The sequence below is a fragment of the Rhamphochromis sp. 'chilingali' genome (genome assembly GCF_963969265.1).
Source record: "Rhamphochromis sp. 'chilingali' genome assembly, chromosome: 17".
Taxonomy (NCBI): Eukaryota; Metazoa; Chordata; class Actinopteri; order Cichliformes; family Cichlidae; genus Rhamphochromis; species Rhamphochromis sp. 'chilingali'.
In genome coordinates, this window is record NC_137944.1 from 16,236,142 (window position 1) to 16,255,573 (window position 19,432).

Sequence of the window (19,432 nt, forward strand, 5' to 3'; positions counted from 1 at the left end):
GCGATTGGATGACGAAGTTTCATTCACTCATAGATTTATAACGGTGGGAAAACACTGAATGTTGGACACACACGTGCGTGAGTGAGTGTGAGTGCACACCCGTGTGTGTGTGGGCGGATTCAGACGCATGTTTCACTTTAAGTTGACATGTGAGTGGCTTTTTTTTTCATGCTGAACCCTTTAATCACTCTAGATCTAGTGTGGCACTTTTATCAGGCCCAGAGTGCTCTGATAAAGTAAGTGCGACTCCTGAAGAATACATCATCATCCTCCACCCTAAAGCAGTCAAAACAGTGTGAGAAGCTTTCAACAGTGTGTGTGTGTCTGTGTGTGTGCATTCAGGCTTCTTCTGCTTTCCACACATCCGACCTCTATCTGCATGACGACCAGATATCCTTCAACAAGCCACTCAATTGTATGTCTTCCTTTGGTGCAGCTTGTATACCAAGTGTTCCTGTGTGTGTGTGTGTGTGTGTGTGTGTGTGTGTGTGTGTGTGTGTGTGTGTGTGTGTGTGTGTGTGTGTGTGTGTCACTGTGGCAAGAGCCTCACCCCTTTAACGCATTCCAGTATCCAGCACCCACGCACTCACCATGTGACCACAGTCAATGACAGGAAATAAGCTGATGTCAAATCTTGCTGCCTGCAACCCAGATCCTCTTCAGCTTCCAGTTAAACACTCAGCTTTGTATGCCTGAAACACACCCAGAGCATAGAGCTCAGTGTAAATCTATAGGAAAAGGGGTGGCATTTTTATGCAGTTCTCTTTTTTCCTATATAATGCTGCTGTTGTTTTCCCTCGCTTGAGTAATTCAAAAGACATGCTGTGGATGTGATTGAGCACATACCTCTTTTATATGCCCTTCTTAAAAGCCCATTCACTGTAGCGCATGCGGCAAAGTGTCTGTCAAAGGCAGGTGTAGCTCTGATAAAAACTTTCCTCAACAGTTATGTTTACATAGTTGACACCTGTACACACACAGACATATTATCTTGTTTCCTGTTCTCCGGTCTAGAGCCCCTTAGAGAGATTAGAATTCAAAGATTGCTGTTTAGAATATAAGTTCTTTTTTTTTTCATCTGAGACATGTGTCATACTGGGAGGAAAAGAAAAATAGATACACAGACTAGATTTCATTAGTGTTCAGACGTGATTAAGTAAAACGTCTGCGTGGTGCAAAGTGTATGCTTTCTAAGCTAGAGAAATTAAAGTGCACAAGTTATTCCACTGCAGTCATTCCTCACTGCTTAATTAATTCTTCAGCAGCATTTGGTTCAACACATGCACCTCTGTGAGAAAAAAAATCAGTGTTTACATCACACGTGCCACAAACCAAACTAGAGTGTATGTGTGTGTGTGTGTGGGTGGGTGGGTGCACGTGCATGCATACAGAGTTGAATGAACACAGCCACTTCTATGTTCTCTCCAGCAGTAAACTGTTGGCTGTTAAGACAGAGCATGATCCCAAACTGAAAGTCAGTACTCCCTTTGCTCAGGTCTGTGCTTGTCTGCTTTGCTTATTGCAGAATAAGAGAAAACTACACAATGCTTACAACAATCCAGGAGAAAAAGGGTGTATATTAAGCCTATATGACCAGTGATGGTGGTTTGGTATGTAGTATCTGTCAGGCGCAGTGGCCCGTGGACATGGGATGGACTCAAGTGCAGATTCAAAACCGGAGGCCAGGGGTGAGGTGTAACGAAAAGAGATTTTATTTTACAATGCTCAGAGGCTAACAGAAAGTGCAGACTAGAATCAATGAACATAAACTAGATGTCTGAGGCGAGAGAAAAATACTGTGATGATAACTAGATGGCAGGGATAACTGGGTGCAGGTACTGGGCAGGGGAAACTGTGGCGGGCCAGGGCACTGAAACAGAGGACAGAGCAGTCAGGGGAATTCCACAGAGGGTTGCGAGTGAATCTAAGGATAGTACACTGAGCTGTCTTACAAGCTTGCAGGTGGGGGTTGCGTGGAGGGGGGAGGCAGGAGAGGTCCAGGTGGGTGCTGCATGCAATGCAGGGAGGCAGGCAGGAGAGAATGGCAGCTCCAAAACGGAGAGGGATTACCGGCGGCAGCAAACTGGTATCCAGGAGAGCTTGCTAGGTGGGTTTCAGAGGCTGACGAGAAAAACAGAGATACGGTTAATACACACGATTAGTCACCAAGGAACGGACGTGAGGCCGAGAACTGACTAAAGTTGGCAGATAATCTGGCGAAGACCAGTTGAGTGCGCTGGTCATAAATACTGCTGGTACGATTGCCATCAGGTGAGGAACAACAAAGACTCCACCCAGTGGGGAGGAGCTGATGCTGTGGAAAACCACCCAGACCACGACAGTATCTTGCAGTGTGCTTTTCATTTCCTGATGGCACAGTTTTAGACTTTGGAGTTACCATTGGAAGCAGTGGCCAAAAATATAAACTAGCTGGTGGCAGTAAATGTGTAGCTGTCTTTTCTGCCACATACTCCTTAGCAATGTTAGCATTGTTGCCTCACAGCAAGCTAGTCCTGGTTTTGAAGCCGCCATCTTTCTTTGTGGCATTTGCATGTTCTCCCCATGGGTTCGGTCTGGGTTCTCTGGGTTCCTCCTACAGTCCAAAGACATGCAGTTAGTGGGGTTGGGTTCATTAGTGATTCTAAATTGGTGTCAGACCCAGGGTCCATGAGCAGTTTTGGACTTGTTTATATGTTGCTGGTGTGCACCGTGATTATGTGTTGTGTTTGTGTCCCTGGGTTCCCTTTGTACTGTGTGTGTGCGTGTGTGTGGTGTCCTGGTTTTCCTGGTGTGTCCCGTTGGGAGGCTGGAGGAGGAACACACACACCTGCAGATGATCAGGATCATCTGGGAGCAACATAGCAGTGTGGCTGAGCGCTCCTCGACGCTGGATTGTTACGTGACTACCCGTCAGCGTTTTCAGCAAAATCAATGAGTGTTAGTCTGTCGCTAGTTAACGGCTACCTCTGTGGATTTTCCAGCAGGAGTGCGGGAACAAGAGTGCAATGAGCACAAGTATCACAGGAGCGGAGACACGGAGCACGAGCACTGGGAAGAAGACACGACACTGGAGTTGGAAATGCAGGGGATTTATTGTTGTGTACTATGTACTTCACCGTAAATAAACCCAATGCATTCATCGCACTGCGTTTTGGGTCATATTTTCCCCACATTCCCACAGTCTGCCAGCTCAACGTGGCAGAACAAGCCAGCCACAATGGGCCCAGCGGACTCAGGAGTCGCCACGGAGGAGGAACTGCTCTCACAGCTATGGGATTACTGACAGAGCATAATCCGGGCTGCGGACCCAACCAAGAGACACGTACAGGTCGTGTTCTTTGATGAGTTTCTGTCCTCCACATCTTTTCCCCTGAACTTTATGGGTTTTAAAAAAATAACACGTATTGTAATGGATCTGAGGGCAAGCTCCTGTTTGAGTTGTTGGCGGCCCGAGGAAGGAGGATTCTGCCGTGCTCCTGGGAGCCCTTGCCGCATGGGTTTTCCAGCACACCACCATTCGTCACACCACCAATCAACCCACTATTGTGGCTTTTGAAGAATCAGCTGACTCTGGGCCAACCGCGCAAGGAGCCACAGTGAGTAAAACAGACTCTGTTGTTGGAGAAAATGTTTTTGCAGAGATACAAGAAAGAGAGACAGCTTCATCTAAACCCAAGGACAGTGCCCAGTCTGTTAATAATAAAAAGAGGCCCACACTGGAGCCTCTTTTTACTTAAAAGCTTAAAACCTCTGTGTTGCCAGAAAATGAACATGAACTGACAGCTAATTCTGAGTCCGTGTTTGGTGACTGTTCTCCTTGTGCCCCTCTGAGTCCAGAGTAGCAGAGCCTGTAGCTCAGTCAGTAGCTCAGTCACCGGATCAGCAACTCTCATCCTCTGCTGGATGTTCTGAGAAGCTCATTCAGACAACTGAGGGCTGCATATCACTGCCATTACTAGAACAGACTATCTGCACTGCACAGCCCCAGCTGCAGCATCCCAAGCCGGCTGTGTGCCCTGTGCAGTGGCAGTTAGCGTTGCTTCAGCCAGAGGATTCTGCACCTTCTGGTCCTGCGTCTACTCCTGCTGGACGGTCCGAGGGGCCCATTCAGCCCCACCATCATCTCACTTGCCTGCAGCTGCTACACCACCATCATCTGTTCAACCGACTGAAGCTGCCGCTCCAACATCATCACAAACACCTGTGGCATCTTCTGCTCATCCGTCTGCAGCTGCTACCCCACCATCACCTCACCTGCCTGCAGCTGCTGCACCATCGTCATCTCCACCGCCAGCAGTCACTACGCCACCGCCAGGACCTGCTCAGCCCAAGTCGGAGGTCTGTGCGGCAGAGGGACCCGTTCAGCCCAAGCTGGAGGTTGCCACGTCACCTGACAGACCTCCTCTGCCTAAGCCGGAGGTCACCATGTCGCCTGAGGGACCTGCTCAGCCCAAGCTGGAGGTCAGCACGTCATCAAAACCTGCCACAAAACCTGACGTGAGGAGGTCACGCCACCTGAACTGCTTTGTTGCCACTGCTGGATCGGCAGCTGCCCTCCAGTGTCGCTATGTCGCCACCACCGGACCCATGGCAGGCCACTGGAGCTGCAATGCTGCCCATGGTCGGCCGCCTGAGCCACTAAGTTGCTGCCACCAGCAGAGATGGGCAGTAACGCATTACTGTAATCCGATTACTTTTTTCAAGTAACGAGTAAAGTAAGGGATTACTATTGCAAAAAAGGTAATTAGATTACTGTAAGCACGCTGCATTACTGCGTTACTAAAACCGTGATTTTCTTGTGAGAGTGTCTCATGACAATGACGTAAGCGAGTGCGACGTTTGTGGCAACAGCTGTCTGCAGATCAACAGTGGATAATATATCGAGTGCGGGAGAGAGTATCAGCATGCAGCGTTTAAAGCATGGAAGTACTGACCTTACTTTGAGTTTGATTCCGTAAAAAGTGACAAAAACATTAGTGTCCGTTGTGCAGTGTGTGGGAAGAAAACTTCTTTTTACAGTGAAAAAAACCCCCTAAAATTCCGAGCAAGCACCGAGTGCGCTGCCACGAAATGGGAAATTCACAGAGAAACTCGTGGATTTTTCCACTGCCTGCTGCGACACACCTTCACCAGGGCAAACCTCTGCCTGCCCTACTCCTGCAATACAGGTGAAAATAGAACAACAGTCTGAGTCTTTGATTTTATTTATTTTCTGCTGTGTTTCACTTGCACTTGTTTGAAAGACTGAGTGTAAACACAAAAAAACTATTTTATTTTATGTGCTGGAATGTGCAGAAAATAGGTTTAAATATTAAACAAATTTCTTCCAGTCAGAGAATGTTGCATATAATTTAATTTTTGCTTGATGCATAAAGTTAAAAGATTAAAACTAATAAAACAAGTTTTAAAAAGAGACTTTTTCATTTGATTAAATTTTGTATGATGGAGTATGCATAAAAAGTAGAATTGGGCTGAAAGATCTATTGCTTTATTACCTATTCAGGTTGTAAATCCTGTTTTTAAAAACTAAGTAACTAATTACTTTTGAAAATAAGTAATCAGTAAAGTAACAGGATTACTTTTTTGGGGGAAGCAATCAGTAGTTAGTTACTGATTACTTTTTGCAAGTAACTTGACCAACACTGTTGAGAAACCGAGGAGCCGGGGTTTTCTCCCTGGAGGTATCAGGCAGAAAATGTTCTCCATGACCGAAGGTAGACTGGGTCATCCACCAGTCAGAAGGTCGGAGGTTTGATTTCCAGTTTCTCCACTATGCATGATGAAGTATCCTTGAACACGACACTGAGTTGCTCTTGATGGATCCGTGTATGTACAGGCATCGAAAAAAGCACTTGCATGAATACATGTGTGTGACTGGGTTTGGCTTTTAGAAATCATGTTGTGTACTCAATAAGAGTAGAAATTAGCACCAGTCGTTTTCCATATGTGGAAATAATAGCAGCTTCTATTGTGGATACAAGCAGCAGAAATAAGCTTTCTCCAAAGAGTGAATGGCCTCTCTCTTAGAGATCGGGTGAGGAGTGGCCATACAGAAGGGGCTCAGAGTAGAGCCGCTAGTCCTCCACATCGAAAAGAGCCAGTTGAGGTGGTTCGGGGCTTTGACAAGGATGCCTCCTGGGCACCTCCTCGGTGAGGTATTCCGGGTATGTCCCACTGGGAAGAACTCCAGGATCAGACCCAGGACACTCTGGAGCGATTATATCTCTTGGCTGGCCTGGGAATGCCTTGGTGCCTTGGAGGGAAGTCTGGGCTTCTCTGCTTCGGCTGCTGCCCCCGCGACCCAGCCCCAGATAAGCAGAAGAAAATGAATGGAAGGAAATAATGACTTGATGATGTTTTTTAAGGGTACTTCCATAGGACACCCTGCAGTGGGGCAAGAAGTGGGAAGTAAAACAAGCTCTGGTGATTTGAGTTTCAGTGGCAATGAGGAGTTATTTTTAATCCACAAAGAGACACTTTTACAGCCACTTTCCAATATGTCAAGTGGAGGCTAGATGATCCTGAAGCTAGCTCTCTCAGTACACTTATGACTGTTTCAAACATGCTTTTTTTCCCGCCATAAATAACCTTAGCTTTCCTAGTATATGTATAGGCGAACACATGGCTAATCAAAGGCAAAGTCTTAAAATCCAAAGATTTTCGGACTCTTTCAGGCTAAAAATAATAAATAAATAAATATCTGGGACAGTTTAAAAGTGATAGAAACAGGATGTGATATGTTAATCTGTAAACTTTTTTTCACCTTTGAACAGAATTTACCAAGTCTGTGCTAACGTAACCACCTGCTGGCAGTAGCTTTAACGGACACGTATGAGGATCTCTCACTCTAACAGAAAGCAAAAAGAGGTATTTCACAATGCAAAAAGGGGTATTTCTCACTGTGTTAACCTTTTCCTGTTATCAAATTCTGGCAAAGTAAACTCCAGAGTTATGAACATCTGCTACTTATTTGTATCTTTTTTTAGGAGGACTCCCTGCACTACCACTATTGTAAATCAAAAAACTAAAACTGCAGGCTCAAAATGAGCCACACATACACTGAGCCAGTAACCAGTACACGCCTATTCGAACATCAGCCAATGAGTTTTTGACAAGGCAGTGGGGCGGCTGAAGTCGCTTGTGGTGTGTCAGCTTTTAAAAACCTAGAATGGTTGCAATGCTACTGGAGGAAAAACTCAAAAATTTGTGTTGATGCACTGCAAAAGTGCAAAAGCAAAGAGGAACTATGCTCAACCATCACCCACATATGGTATGAGGGGAATTACTTTGTTCACTACAGTCTCAAAAGTAACCACTCTCAGGCTTAACCAAAACTCATTATTATAAGGCTTACCCTGCAGGTACGAGCTCCAAGGCTGTTAATTTGCTTTGCAAGATGGTACTGCGGTTGCATCCATCTTTGGATGCACACTAGAAATCAAAAGCTGGGATGTAAAATATGTGTTTATGTGTGTGGAAAAAGAAAAAAGAGAGAAAGGGGTTTGGCAAGACCCTTTAATTGAAGGTGATCTGGAAAGAATCCACCACGTTACCAGTAATTAGATCCCACCTGTGTTCAAGAAGCACAGCAGTAAAGGGCACATGACCCTCAGTAACCTGTGCTCGCACAGCAGGCACAAACAGTATCTGTGACCACTCAGCTGATTACAGATAAGGCGAGATAACCATTTCCATGTGACAGAATAACAGTTCTTCACAATACACTGAAAGAGCTGCAAATGCTAATGAAACACCAGCGGTGCTTTTGAAAGACCTTGTTAAAGTGCCGTACGCTGTAAGATGAAGCTTAAAGATTTCTTTAAAGACCGATGCTGTAAAACAATATAGCTGTAAGGATGATACAGGTTTGAATTACTGATAGTGATTACTATACTTTTGCTTTTGCAGTGAGTGATTCCAGAGTAAGAAGGCAGAAAAGGATTTAGACATTCAACAGAATGCATGGTGCGATTGCGTGCAGATAATTTTCATTTTATTTTCTTTTTTCTTTATTCTGTTGTTTCTTTATGCAGGTTAATTAGGATTATCTCTCATTTTCCCACAGGAGTAAAGCCAAGATTCATATCCTGTACATTTTCTCCAAATGCCACTTTAAATTGCACATTAAATAGCAGTTATAAACTCTTCTTTCTTGGCTCCAGCTATTTCATCAGAAGAGTCAGTCCGCAGGTCTTTCCCAGGTAAAAACACGCCAACCGAAAATTTCTTGAATACAGCCCAGCACAATAAAAGGAGACGGCATGGCAATAAAGGCTTTGATATGGATGATAAACTCCCACACACAGCAGACTTTTGCTCATCGCGTATAACCCCAATCATACATTTTCTTTAACTGATTTCACCTCTAATCGGCCACGTGTTCGGACATTGTTTGGCGTCTTTCAGTTTAACAGTAAAATTGCTGAGTTCATTTGCTTCACATCCCCTGAATGACTAAGGGCCAACACAGCTAAATTTATCTGTCCTTCTGTCTTCCGCTTACTTAACTGTAAAAAGGCGCAGACTTGAAATAATCCCTCTGATCCACCCTTTAATCACCAGCCGTCCTTTTAAAAGACAAAAGAAACCTGTCAAATTTTATTTATCTTTTCCCGGCTTGTTTTCCGGTCTCTGCGGTTAATTTTTTGTGGAATGTGAAGAGCAGCTGTCACTTTAGCACATGAATGGAGCCAGTTTAGTGGCCCAGAGGCATCGGAGTGGATCAACGGCAGAGGAGGGACAGCTGGGCCTGAGGGGACAATAGCACTCTCAGTTAATCATTAATACTCTTAAATAACAGCAGCCAGGCACCAGAGGTTCACTCAGCAGTCTCTCCAGAATATTCCACCGGCAACAGGAGGACGCAGGAAGCCTCGGCTTGGAGGGTGACCCCAAACTGACACTTGTTAATTGGGTCCTTTGATGGGTCTGCTGGAGCTTTAAATTGCTGTCTGTTTGATGAGATTTCACCCATTGGCCATGAGCAGAATGACAACAGAATGACTTGATGTATTATAATGTTGGAAAGTGGTATTTAGGCCTATATTGTCTTCTTCTCAAAGTGCATCTGGTTGCCACGAAACTGACACTTGTGATTTGCCCCGAAGGATAAGAAAGTCATGTTAAAAAGGTGGGGGGTTTCCAGAAAAAGGCTGTTTATGCACATTTAATAGAGAGGAGTCTGATAACTGAAGGTTCTGCGTCCCGTTGTACTTTTAGAAAATCTAGGAACGGTTGGGATACTGTTGATGTTGGAACTCTGGTGGGATAATAGGACACCAAAAGTCTGTAAGTTGTGCTAGTCCCAGATTTCAAAATCAATTCTTGGCAAATCCGGACTTCGGGAGAAGCTAACATAGGAAAAATATAATGTCTTCTTCTAGTAGCAGCATTTTGGATCTATTGAAGTGCAATTTAATGAGATTTTTTTAACGATATGAAAATTACAAGTTTAAATAGGCCCGATCTAGATCCTATAACTTAGTCTATGTACCGTATTTTTCGTACCTTAAGGCACACATATAAGGCGCACTGTCGATGAACGGGTCTGTTTTCATACATAAGGTGGACCAGATTATAAGGCGCATTATGTGAAACAAAACAGTCAGATAAGTCAAATTTTACTCAACTCTTCTTGCTTCCTCCACTTCCGTACCATTGATTGATTAGTGTTGAATTCTCTCGCAGCTGCTCTATTCCCATGTTGTTGCAGTATATTAATGACTAACCTCGTATTGTGGATGGATTATCTCAGTTGTTCTTCTGGCTGAAGTTTGGTCTGTTTACAGCATCCTGCCATGCTATTGCATTTGTCCTTAACCATCGGGAACCCTTACGTTAACTTTTCTTGAATCGAAAAAAGTTAGCATGCATCCTCCAGCTTCACTTATGTTATGCTAACATAGCTGTGTCGCTAGCGATCACATAGCACATAATTATATATACCAGCTAGTCCAACTTCAGTAACCCAAGAAACGTCACTGCTGTTTAGTTTTCTGTCTTCATTTATGTTGGAAGTGGTAGCAGAGCTGTACATCATAATTTTAAGTTTTCATGGATGCCAGGATGTTAAACTTAATTTAGACAGTTTTTAACTCTCAATGATGCTGCAGTGTTCGTTTGACTTTAGACACAGCTATAGTTTATGACATGTGTGTATATTTAATAACAGATTAGTTTTGTTTAAATTTGTTCTAACTGATGAAAATATAATATGGCCTGATATAAACTTCCTTTTGCTGGGCAGACAAGGAAGAAAGTCTGGGATGCTTTCATTTTGGAGCCACATTCATCAGCCAACTTGCTAGTGCCAGTTTGAATCTCTTTTTGGCTTCAGTGCTACCTTAATTCTTCATGGCACGAATTCAACAAGGTGCTGAAAACATTCCTTGGAGATTTTGTTCTATATTGGTATGATAGCATCATACAGCTGCTCCAAATTTATCATCTGCATGTCCATAATGTGAATCTGCTCTTCCACCACATCCCAAAGGTGCTCTATTGGACTGAGATCTGATGATTGTGGAAACAGTTTGAGTGCAGTGAACTAGAGCCATGCTTTCATGTTGTTTACATTAAATTCTGACCCTACCATCTGAATGCTGCAGCAGATATCGAGACTCATCAGACCAAGTAATATCTTGATGCATGCTCAATCATCCAGGTAAATAAATCCCTAAAGCTTGATTCTGTTCATCTGGATGTAGCGTTTTCAGTGGGAGAAACGTTTTGTCACTCATCCAAGTGACTTCTTCAGTCTCAGCTGACTGCACGTTTCCCTAATCTTATAAACTAGTTTCACTCATTATGCAAATGTACTATTTATAAGATTGGGAAAACCTGCAGTCAGCTGAGACTGAAGAAGTCACTTGGATGAGTGACGAAACGTTTCTCCCACTGAAAACGCTACATCCAGATAAACAGAATAAAACTTTGGGGACAGACCAAGTAATGTTTTTCCAATCCACAATTATCAAATTTTGGGGTAGCCCATGGGAATTGTAGCCTCAGTTTCTTGTTTTGAGTTGGCAGGAGTGTGGTCTTCTGCTGCTGTAGCCCATCTTCTTCAAGGATCAGCACCTACAGAGATGTTCTTCTGCATACTTTGATTGTAACGAGTTACTGTTGCCCTATCAGCTTGAAACAGTATGGCCATTCTCTACTGACCTCTGGCATTAACAAAGCATTTTCACTCAGATAGCTACCGCTCTCTGGTATGTTCAAGATCACTTAAATCAGCTTTCTTCCTTATTGTGATCCTCACTTTGATCTTCAGCAGGTCGACTTGACCATGACTACATGCCTAAACATTTGGGTTGCTGGCATATGTTTGGCTGTTTAAATTTTTGCATTAATGAGCAGTTGGGGAGTTGTGCCTAACGAAGTGTATTTTTCAAGACTGGACTTTCGGGTGAGAGTTATTCAATGCTGAAATGTTTGCTGGGGTTGATGAGGTGAACTGTTACATAGAAATTCAGTATTTTGATGGATATTGTATAGAAAACCTAGACGGTAAGCAGAGCAGGTGCATGCCAGTCCCTTAGAACCTTTTTTTTTGTTTGCTAGAGAAACTACTGTTGTCTAAAAAGATAGAAGCTTACAAAGATTGAGACATTAAAAAAATTTGTAGACTAAAACTAACAATCAGCCTTTTGTTTCCATTGAACTCTTTCTTTTTTTCCTTTTACCATAACATATAAAAGCCACCAAAACAACCTGAAATGTTATTGGAAGATAGATTAGCGTCCAAAGGGGAGCAGATGCTAGCTTGAGGCCTCATTTGAATGTCACACTGACCCTCTGTTTATGTTTGTGCGGAAATGTGTGCGCGTTTGTGACCACATGAATTTGTATGTGATTGTGTCTGCACGTGGCTCTGCGTCCAGGCCCAGGCCCTCCCCAACGGCGGAGGTAGCAGGTGTCCCTGTGTCCCCTAAAAGAGCAGGTTTTTATGTCGTCTCCTCAAGTTAGTGGCTTGGTTGCCATGGGGATGCCCCAACAGAAAGAGGCTTGTGTCTGGGGGCCGGTGGCGGGGAGAAGAGGAGGACAGGGGAAGAAGAGAGAAGGAGCTTTAGTTCTACCAAACACTCTGGACTTAACACTGGTTGGACGAGAGAAAGGAAATCAAGTCAGAGACGCAGAACAGAGTCGGATTGTCTGCTCGCATCACGCCAGCCTCTGTCTTCACGCTCAAAATGTCACTTAAATATCAAGCTGCTGACGGCTGGTTCAAAACTGCAGACTAAGTGATGCTTGTAAATCCCAACAATGGGACTGAGGGCTTAGAAAGGCATCCGATATCACACATCATATCAGCTTTCTCCCCAGGTGAGACAGCTGTTTGCCTAAAGGCTTAATTTTACTGTACCCCCTGCCTTGTGATATGGACATCCCCCTCTGTTATAGTGGGATGTGGTAGACCAGCCCACAATCAATCTCTCCCTCTGTGTGTGTGTGTGTGTGTGTGTGTGTGTGTGTGTGTGTGTGTGTGTGTGTGTGTGTGTGTGTGTGTGTGTGTGTGGATGGGTGGGTGGGTGTAAGGAGATCTGGGAGAGACTAGGAGTCACCTGTCCCTTGTTGGCCCCTCTCTCTTCCCCCACGGGAGGGCCGTAATTCTCTCTTGGCTAGGCTGATCAGCAGCTGCCGTGCGGACACACACACACATACACACACACACACGCACGCACACAAACATACTGCATTCTCTTTTACGTTTTAGAGTCAGAGTGAAAGATAGAAATGGCCTTGTTGGGGCGCTTAAAGCAGCAGTTTGGTATGACTACTTCAAATCGACTTCAAATTGCAGTGTGAACTGGTTTCAATTAAGGCCGTGTTCTGGGTTTCTTCTTCTTCATGACAGTTAATAAATGATTTGTCTTCTCTTTTGACGTTTTCTCTTTTTTTCCTCTTAATCCAAATGTAACTAATACAGATTTTAAATACGTATATATTTTTAAATCTTTTTTATAAAAGTAATCTAAAAGCAACTGCTTGCAGTGATTAACCTACAGGGGGACCCACTGGAGTGTTTTGCTGACTTAATCCTTTAAGCTTTTTTTAATGTCCTGTACATTTCCTTTTTTATTCTTTTTCATTTTAGTTGAACCCTTTAATGAGTTTAAGAGGGGAAAAAGCCGTATACCTTTATAGATAATTTACCAGGAGTTATTAGAAAGTTTAACAGAGCCTGCCTGATACTTGATTCCTTATTTGGTTTCACCTTTTCCTGATTCAGCAGTCCTGCCCCAAACCTCTCACACTGTGTTATCACAGACAGACAAAGCTGCCAGCTGTTCATACCTGAGAAAATGTCCCGACAACCTTTCGTAACAATTGTGCGAACCTGTCAATAAATAGGGTCGCACAATGGTACGGTAATAAGGAATTTTACTTGCTAAATCCCCAAACTTTTTTGTTGTTGTTCTTGTTTTCAAGAACATGAAAGGAGTGGCTCTGTTAAGAAACATTCCTCCACGATACGAATGCCAAATGTAAATTCTCAGGAAAATTGAGATGAAAAGCAAGCTCGGGTGTTTGGCTTTGCTTCAGCATAAACTCAGTTTCTTAATAGTTACACATTCTCAGAGATGAAACTGGTGGTTTCAGGCTTTTTGTCTTAAAAAAAATCCTTTACAGCAAATGCATGCTGCCTTTTGTCTGGTTTTCTTGTGAGTGTTAGCAACATCCCCCAAAACTTCCTAGTTAACTTCCCTAAATTATCTAATATTTCATAAAATAGGGAAGTTCAAAAAAATCTGCAACCCTATGATGCCGAATGTAGGCTCATCATAGAAAATAGCAACAGCCAAATATTGTTAAATGCCTAATATTTTCACACAGAATAAGACCCTTATAGGTATTTTTTTTCTTTTGTTACAGAATATCATTTTACTACACAACTACAAATATTTGAGTGCAATTTAGTGTCGCAACTACTAAACTTTAAATTAAAGTAGAATTTTGAATGCAGAACATTTACTTATAATGAAAAATAATCCTTTTTGAGTTTTCTAGTTTTTCTGAAGGAAACTGTGGTTATTCTGATTAACACAGCATGGACGCCTTTATTTAAAAAAACTATTAAAAATGAGAAATTGGAGAAATTTTTAAAAATGAGTATCATCCACATTGTTTTCTGTAAATTAAGATTAGCAAGCGTGTGTCAGAATCCTGTACACTGCCACTGGTTTTATTTTGAAAAAGGAGGGGAAATTTAATTTTTTCATAATAAAGTCTTAATAATAAATTCAGAAAATTAGAGTGTTTAAAGATGTCTCTATATAAGAGCAGCTAAACTGAGTGTGGCGAAAGTTAGCATAAATGAAATCCTTGGCCAATCTTTTTTCCAATTTCTTATTTTTATGAAAAAGTACGTGTATTCATACATGCATTAAACATCAAATCAGATCAAATTCCGATCGTGCTAGTCCCAAAGGAGGATGTTCTTAATTGGACCATCCTGTCATTGACAGTTCCTGCATGAGAAAAAAACAAAAACAAAACAAGCTTGAGAACTTTATGAATTAGCTATTGAGTAATTTGTAGAAGTCGTGGAGTTACACGGTTACAGTTTCAGAAAGTGTTTTTGTGTGTGTGAACGTTTGAGGTTTGTGTCACTCTCTCATCTCTATACTGCACTCAACATATCTAGTTGGTTTGTTTTCCAGCCAGATCAGAAGTATGTTTGCTAATGTATTCAATCTGGGCGATGGCTCTCAGAGCTGATTTCACACGAACAATGATGATGAAAAAATGTAAACGTCCCCATTTACAGTAATTGGTCTGGGACACTCTGTCGGCACTGTGCGTTTTTTGTGATGCAAATTATTTAAATGTGGGGTTGCGTACAAGGCTGGGCGGAGGGAGATTGACATAGATACTTCCATGTCATTATCCCCCCCAAAGTTTTACCTTTTCACAGGGAATCGGGGAACTCTGCAAACAGCATGGAAGACAAGTTTGCATGAAAATCATAGCACCGGGATAATGACCTTCTTGTGATCATCTATGACTCTCTGAAAACATGGGTTCCAATGAAAGCATGATCATGGGGGGGCTTACTTACAAGCCTGTAATTGGCTATTCATTGGGACAATCTGACATCAAGTGCTGTCACATCTAAACTTTGTCCAGAAGTAGAAGGAAAAAAGCAAAACAATACATTTTTGACTCTTTCATACAAAAAAGTAAAAATTTGATCATTTACATGAAATTGTTGGAATTTGAAACTAATTTAAATATTTAAGCACGAGAGTTAAAAAAGAGGAAATTTACCATAATAATTGTCAAATTTATAGCTTTTAAAGTTTGAAACTACTTCTTGTTTTTAAAATTTGTTTTTAGTGGTTTCTTTAAATTTTCTTAATATTATTGATTTATATGTATTCACTATAAATAAGTTTTGAAGATGAAAATAAACTTAGCTCTACTAATATTTAATTATAAAAGATAAATATATACATTTATCTGTACAAATGTATTTTTATTTATTTTTTTAAGAAAATATTCAGATGTCAGAAAAAACGGGGACTAACATGAATCTCAAATAAAGCAGTAACTAATGATAAATTCTACAATTTGCTGATTGACTTACAAATCTTTCTGAAGATGCTGGTACAATTTTAAGATCAGAAAAAACTTAATAATAATAATTCTTTTAATGCATAAAAACGGATTTGTAGATTTTTCTTAACGTCTCCTTTTAGGTGAAATAAATCAGAGGTTCATCCTGATGTGAAGATGAAGCTGATACTCTGTAGAAATGTCCAACTTCTAAAATAAATAAACAAACAGGTTCATTAGTTATGCCTTGCAAACGACCACCGGAGCAGAGGGGGGTTCCCCCTGCCACAGATCAAGCCACCGGGCCTTGAACCTGACCCCTCCGGCTCATCTAGGGCGAGCTTGTCACATTGCATTCTTGCTGGTGCATTGTTGCCGCAGGAGCTCCTCAATAGTTTTGAGGGAGATAGTGTGGCCGTCCATCTAACAAACCTCCTCTCTCCCCTCCCCGATCTCTGCGTGCTCCCGGTTTTGACACAGGAGACAAAACCCGCGGAGAGGACTATGAATGGTAAAGCACCGAGGAGGCCGAGGGAGAGCAAAAGGAGGCGGTGTGCCTTTGTAGTCGGGGAGGAATGCGGAAATGTCCCCGCTCCGTGTCAAACCTCTCTGAAGGGGGTCAGGCCACATTCAGCCGGCGTGGGAAAGCCAGGCAGAGACGGAGCTCACACAAGGCGAGCGAGGCTGCAGTTGCATAGGCCTATCCGCGGATATATGGAAGAAGAAAGAAAGAAAGGAGAAAATCCAAAGAAGAGCGTGGTTCTGGAGGGCTATATCACGCGTTTGCCTTTGTCCTATGACCCCCCCCCCCCCCTTCCCAATCATACACCCCCTCCCCTCCACACACAAACTTGAAGTGAGAGTGTGTGCGCGCAAGTTTGCGTACGGCCCACCACCACCGCCGCCACCTCCTCCTCCGCTCGATTTTGGTGTCTGCCTGGGCTGGTGTAGTCTGAGGGGATGGGGGGTTAGAGCCTGCACCGTCAACTACCTGTGTGGCCCCGGCATGGAGGAAAGTGGACAGGGATGCATTTGACGGAGCAGTTTTTATCCGACACACGAAAGCGTCCTCAGCGTTATACCGGGCATGCCGACGTTGCGACGTTGTATTGACAACATAAAACAAGGTAAACGCTGAAAGTGGGCATATTTATGCAGATATTTGTGCAAAACAAAGTGTCTTTATGAGCCTGACAATGCTTGCTTTGCAACCCAATGAGGTTTTAAACGGTGACATGATCAATTCCCCGATTTATTAGAATGTAAGCCATTATTTGGCACACTTTGCGTCCACGCACAAAATAAATTGGAAAAAAATTCGGGAAAGCCACCCAGGCTAATGAAAACACACTTGAAACTCGGATGCGGTGTCGTTTCACACATTTCGAACCGTTTCGGGCTCGGAAAGCGACATTTAAGGGGTTTTAAATGGATTGTTGCTGTAGGAAGTTTAGACAATGCAGCCACGTGCTCGCAAGTTTGGGTGTCCTCAAAGAGAAACTTTGACAAACCAGCACAGGGAGGGCTGCTAGTTTGATCTTGTTGCTGGCGTAAAACGAAGAAGCGGGTGAAATATATGGTCATTTTTGCATGTTGTGATAACAAATAATTTAAAAAAAAAACCCGAGACAGCTCGTGCGAAGATTACATGAGCAACACCGCGTGCGGGGTGAATTATTGATTGCACGAGACAAATTATTGGATGCAAAGCAAGCCTTGAAAGGGGTTAACTGGGATTAATTTTAATTATTTTTCACATTAGTTTTATGTTAGAGGTAGGAGGACATGAGCTGCAGTGCGTAATAGGAGGAGGAGTGGAACTTGGGACGCAGCGGTTCTTTTCTTTTTTTTTTTTTTCATTTTGATAGTCGGAATAAAACATCATGACAGTCTTTTTATTGCCTACCTGGAGCACTCTTTGACCAAATCTGACAAAGATGGTGTCTTCCCCCATCTGTGTCTCCCTGTCATCTAGGCATTGCATGTGCCAACTTTTTTCTCTGAAAATGCCTTTGTAAGAGAGTCTGGCTCGTCATCCTCTCCCGGGATTCCCCGCAATATTTTCAACAAGAGAAGAAGAAGAAGGGGGGGTGGGGGGGGAAATTCTGCAAAAATGGACAAAGAAAGTGTTGGTACTCAGTATGAGCCTGTGGCCGAGATTGGAGAAGGCGCCTACGGGAAAGTGTACAAGGCGAGAGATTTGAAGAACGGGGGACGCTTTGTTGCCCTAAAAAGAGTTCGTGTCCAGACGGAGGAAGAAGGCATGCCGCTCTCCACCATCCGCGAGGTGGCGGTGCTGAGGCAGCTTGAAGCCTTTGAGCACCCCAATGTTGTCAGGTAAGTGAGGGGTGAGCGGAGGTGGGGAACCAACCTGCTTTATGTTTAAGAGACAGGATAGAGGGGAGGGGTGGGGGGATCGTGGTGGTGGAGGTGAAAGAAATATGCATATGAGACTAAGTATACATTACTTCCTTTTTGATGGTCTCTTGTGGCAACTGTGATGGCTCATATGACCTTTGGTGGCAAAGCCTGCTTGCAGACTTGTCTGAAGCTGGTGGCCCTTTTAGTTTCCTGCAGGCAACACAAGCTCCACAACAACACACTGGAGGCTGTCACTATCAGCAGGTTTTAGGCGCACACCTGTGCATTCTCAACTTCCTGTTTAGTTCAAAAGCCCGCCCCGGTTTATCTTGATTGGTTGGCACCAGTCACATTTGTCACCTCATGCATATTTCATGTGTGCAAATCTTCATCTATAGATAAGATGCAGCAGCATCCTTCGGAAGCGGTGGTTTTCCACTACCCTAGCCTCTATTATCGCTGACTTGCAGAATGAAGCGAGACCTGCATGCTTATGTGTTTAGGGGTGCTTGGTCAAGATCCCTTTGATATTAGGAATGGTGAAGACATGTGAGGTTCCATCGGACATACAATGTAGCCGTTCAACATTCGGACCTCCTTTCACATTTTGGAATATTTATAAAAATACTGATATCTTCAAAAAGACAAAACAAAACTGAAATTACCTGCTTAGAAATCCATACTCTTAAGAACACTCAAAATATTTCTCATCCCAGGATTACTTGATACAAGACATTGCATTCAGTGAAACCTTTAAGTTTCCACGTGACATTACGTTGCCTACTAGGTGAGGATTGTTGTAACATTTCTCAGTCAATTGTTTTGCTTAACCAGCAGTTACCTTTTTTTTTTCTTTAACTGTTACAACAGAAGCTAAACAGAAACGCTTAATTTTCCTATTTAAGATGACTCTGTTAGGTATGTGAAACCCTGGCAATCTGAATCCACGTGTTTGAAACTGGCAAGCCTGCGCAGCCATGCCGTTGACTGCTTATGCACTCATGACGAAAGGGGAGTAGTCAACAACACCATAATCACATGTTAACACGTGTGCATGTAACGATTTTCATTGGACGAAGTCTTTAAAATGGTCTGTGCTATGTGGTATGTACTCAGTTTTTTTTTTTTTTTTAATGGGTATACATGATTTTCCAACCAGCGAGATACATTTGATCTAGAGAGCCTACAGAAATGTGACAAACAAAATAAAAGCATGAAATAAATAAAAAGTTTAAGAGCAAATGTTTTGAATTTTACAGTTAACAATCAAATAAACATCCCGCCATGTTCTGGCATGCGTGGTAATGCTGATTATGATTCTGCATCAAGAAGATAAAAAGATCTAAGCGACTTTGAACAATTTCATTGTAGGGCTACTGATTGCAAATACATCAGAAAGACTCCTCAGTTGGCAAGCCTGCATTTAAATCTAGATGAACAGTAGTTAATATGGTTGGAAATTGTGGTCTACATTGCACATTTAATGAATTATGCATGCAATGTGATATGC

At 42.8% G+C, this 19,432-nt stretch overlaps 1 protein-coding gene across 1 annotated transcript in view; it reads left to right on the forward strand.

Annotated features, from left to right (window-relative positions):
• The first annotated feature begins 16,151 nt into the window (after positions 1–16,151).
• Positions 16,152–19,432, forward strand: part of cdk6 (cyclin dependent kinase 6) — a 39,108-nt gene continuing 35,827 nt past the window's right edge. The window contains exons 1-2 of the mRNA XM_080863210.1: positions 16,152–16,688; positions 17,537–17,898. Of these exons, the coding sequence (XP_080719336.1) occupies positions 17,675–17,898 (224 nt within the window). The 5' untranslated portion in view covers positions 16,152–16,688; positions 17,537–17,674. The remainder of the gene's footprint in view (positions 16,689–17,536; positions 17,899–19,432) is intronic.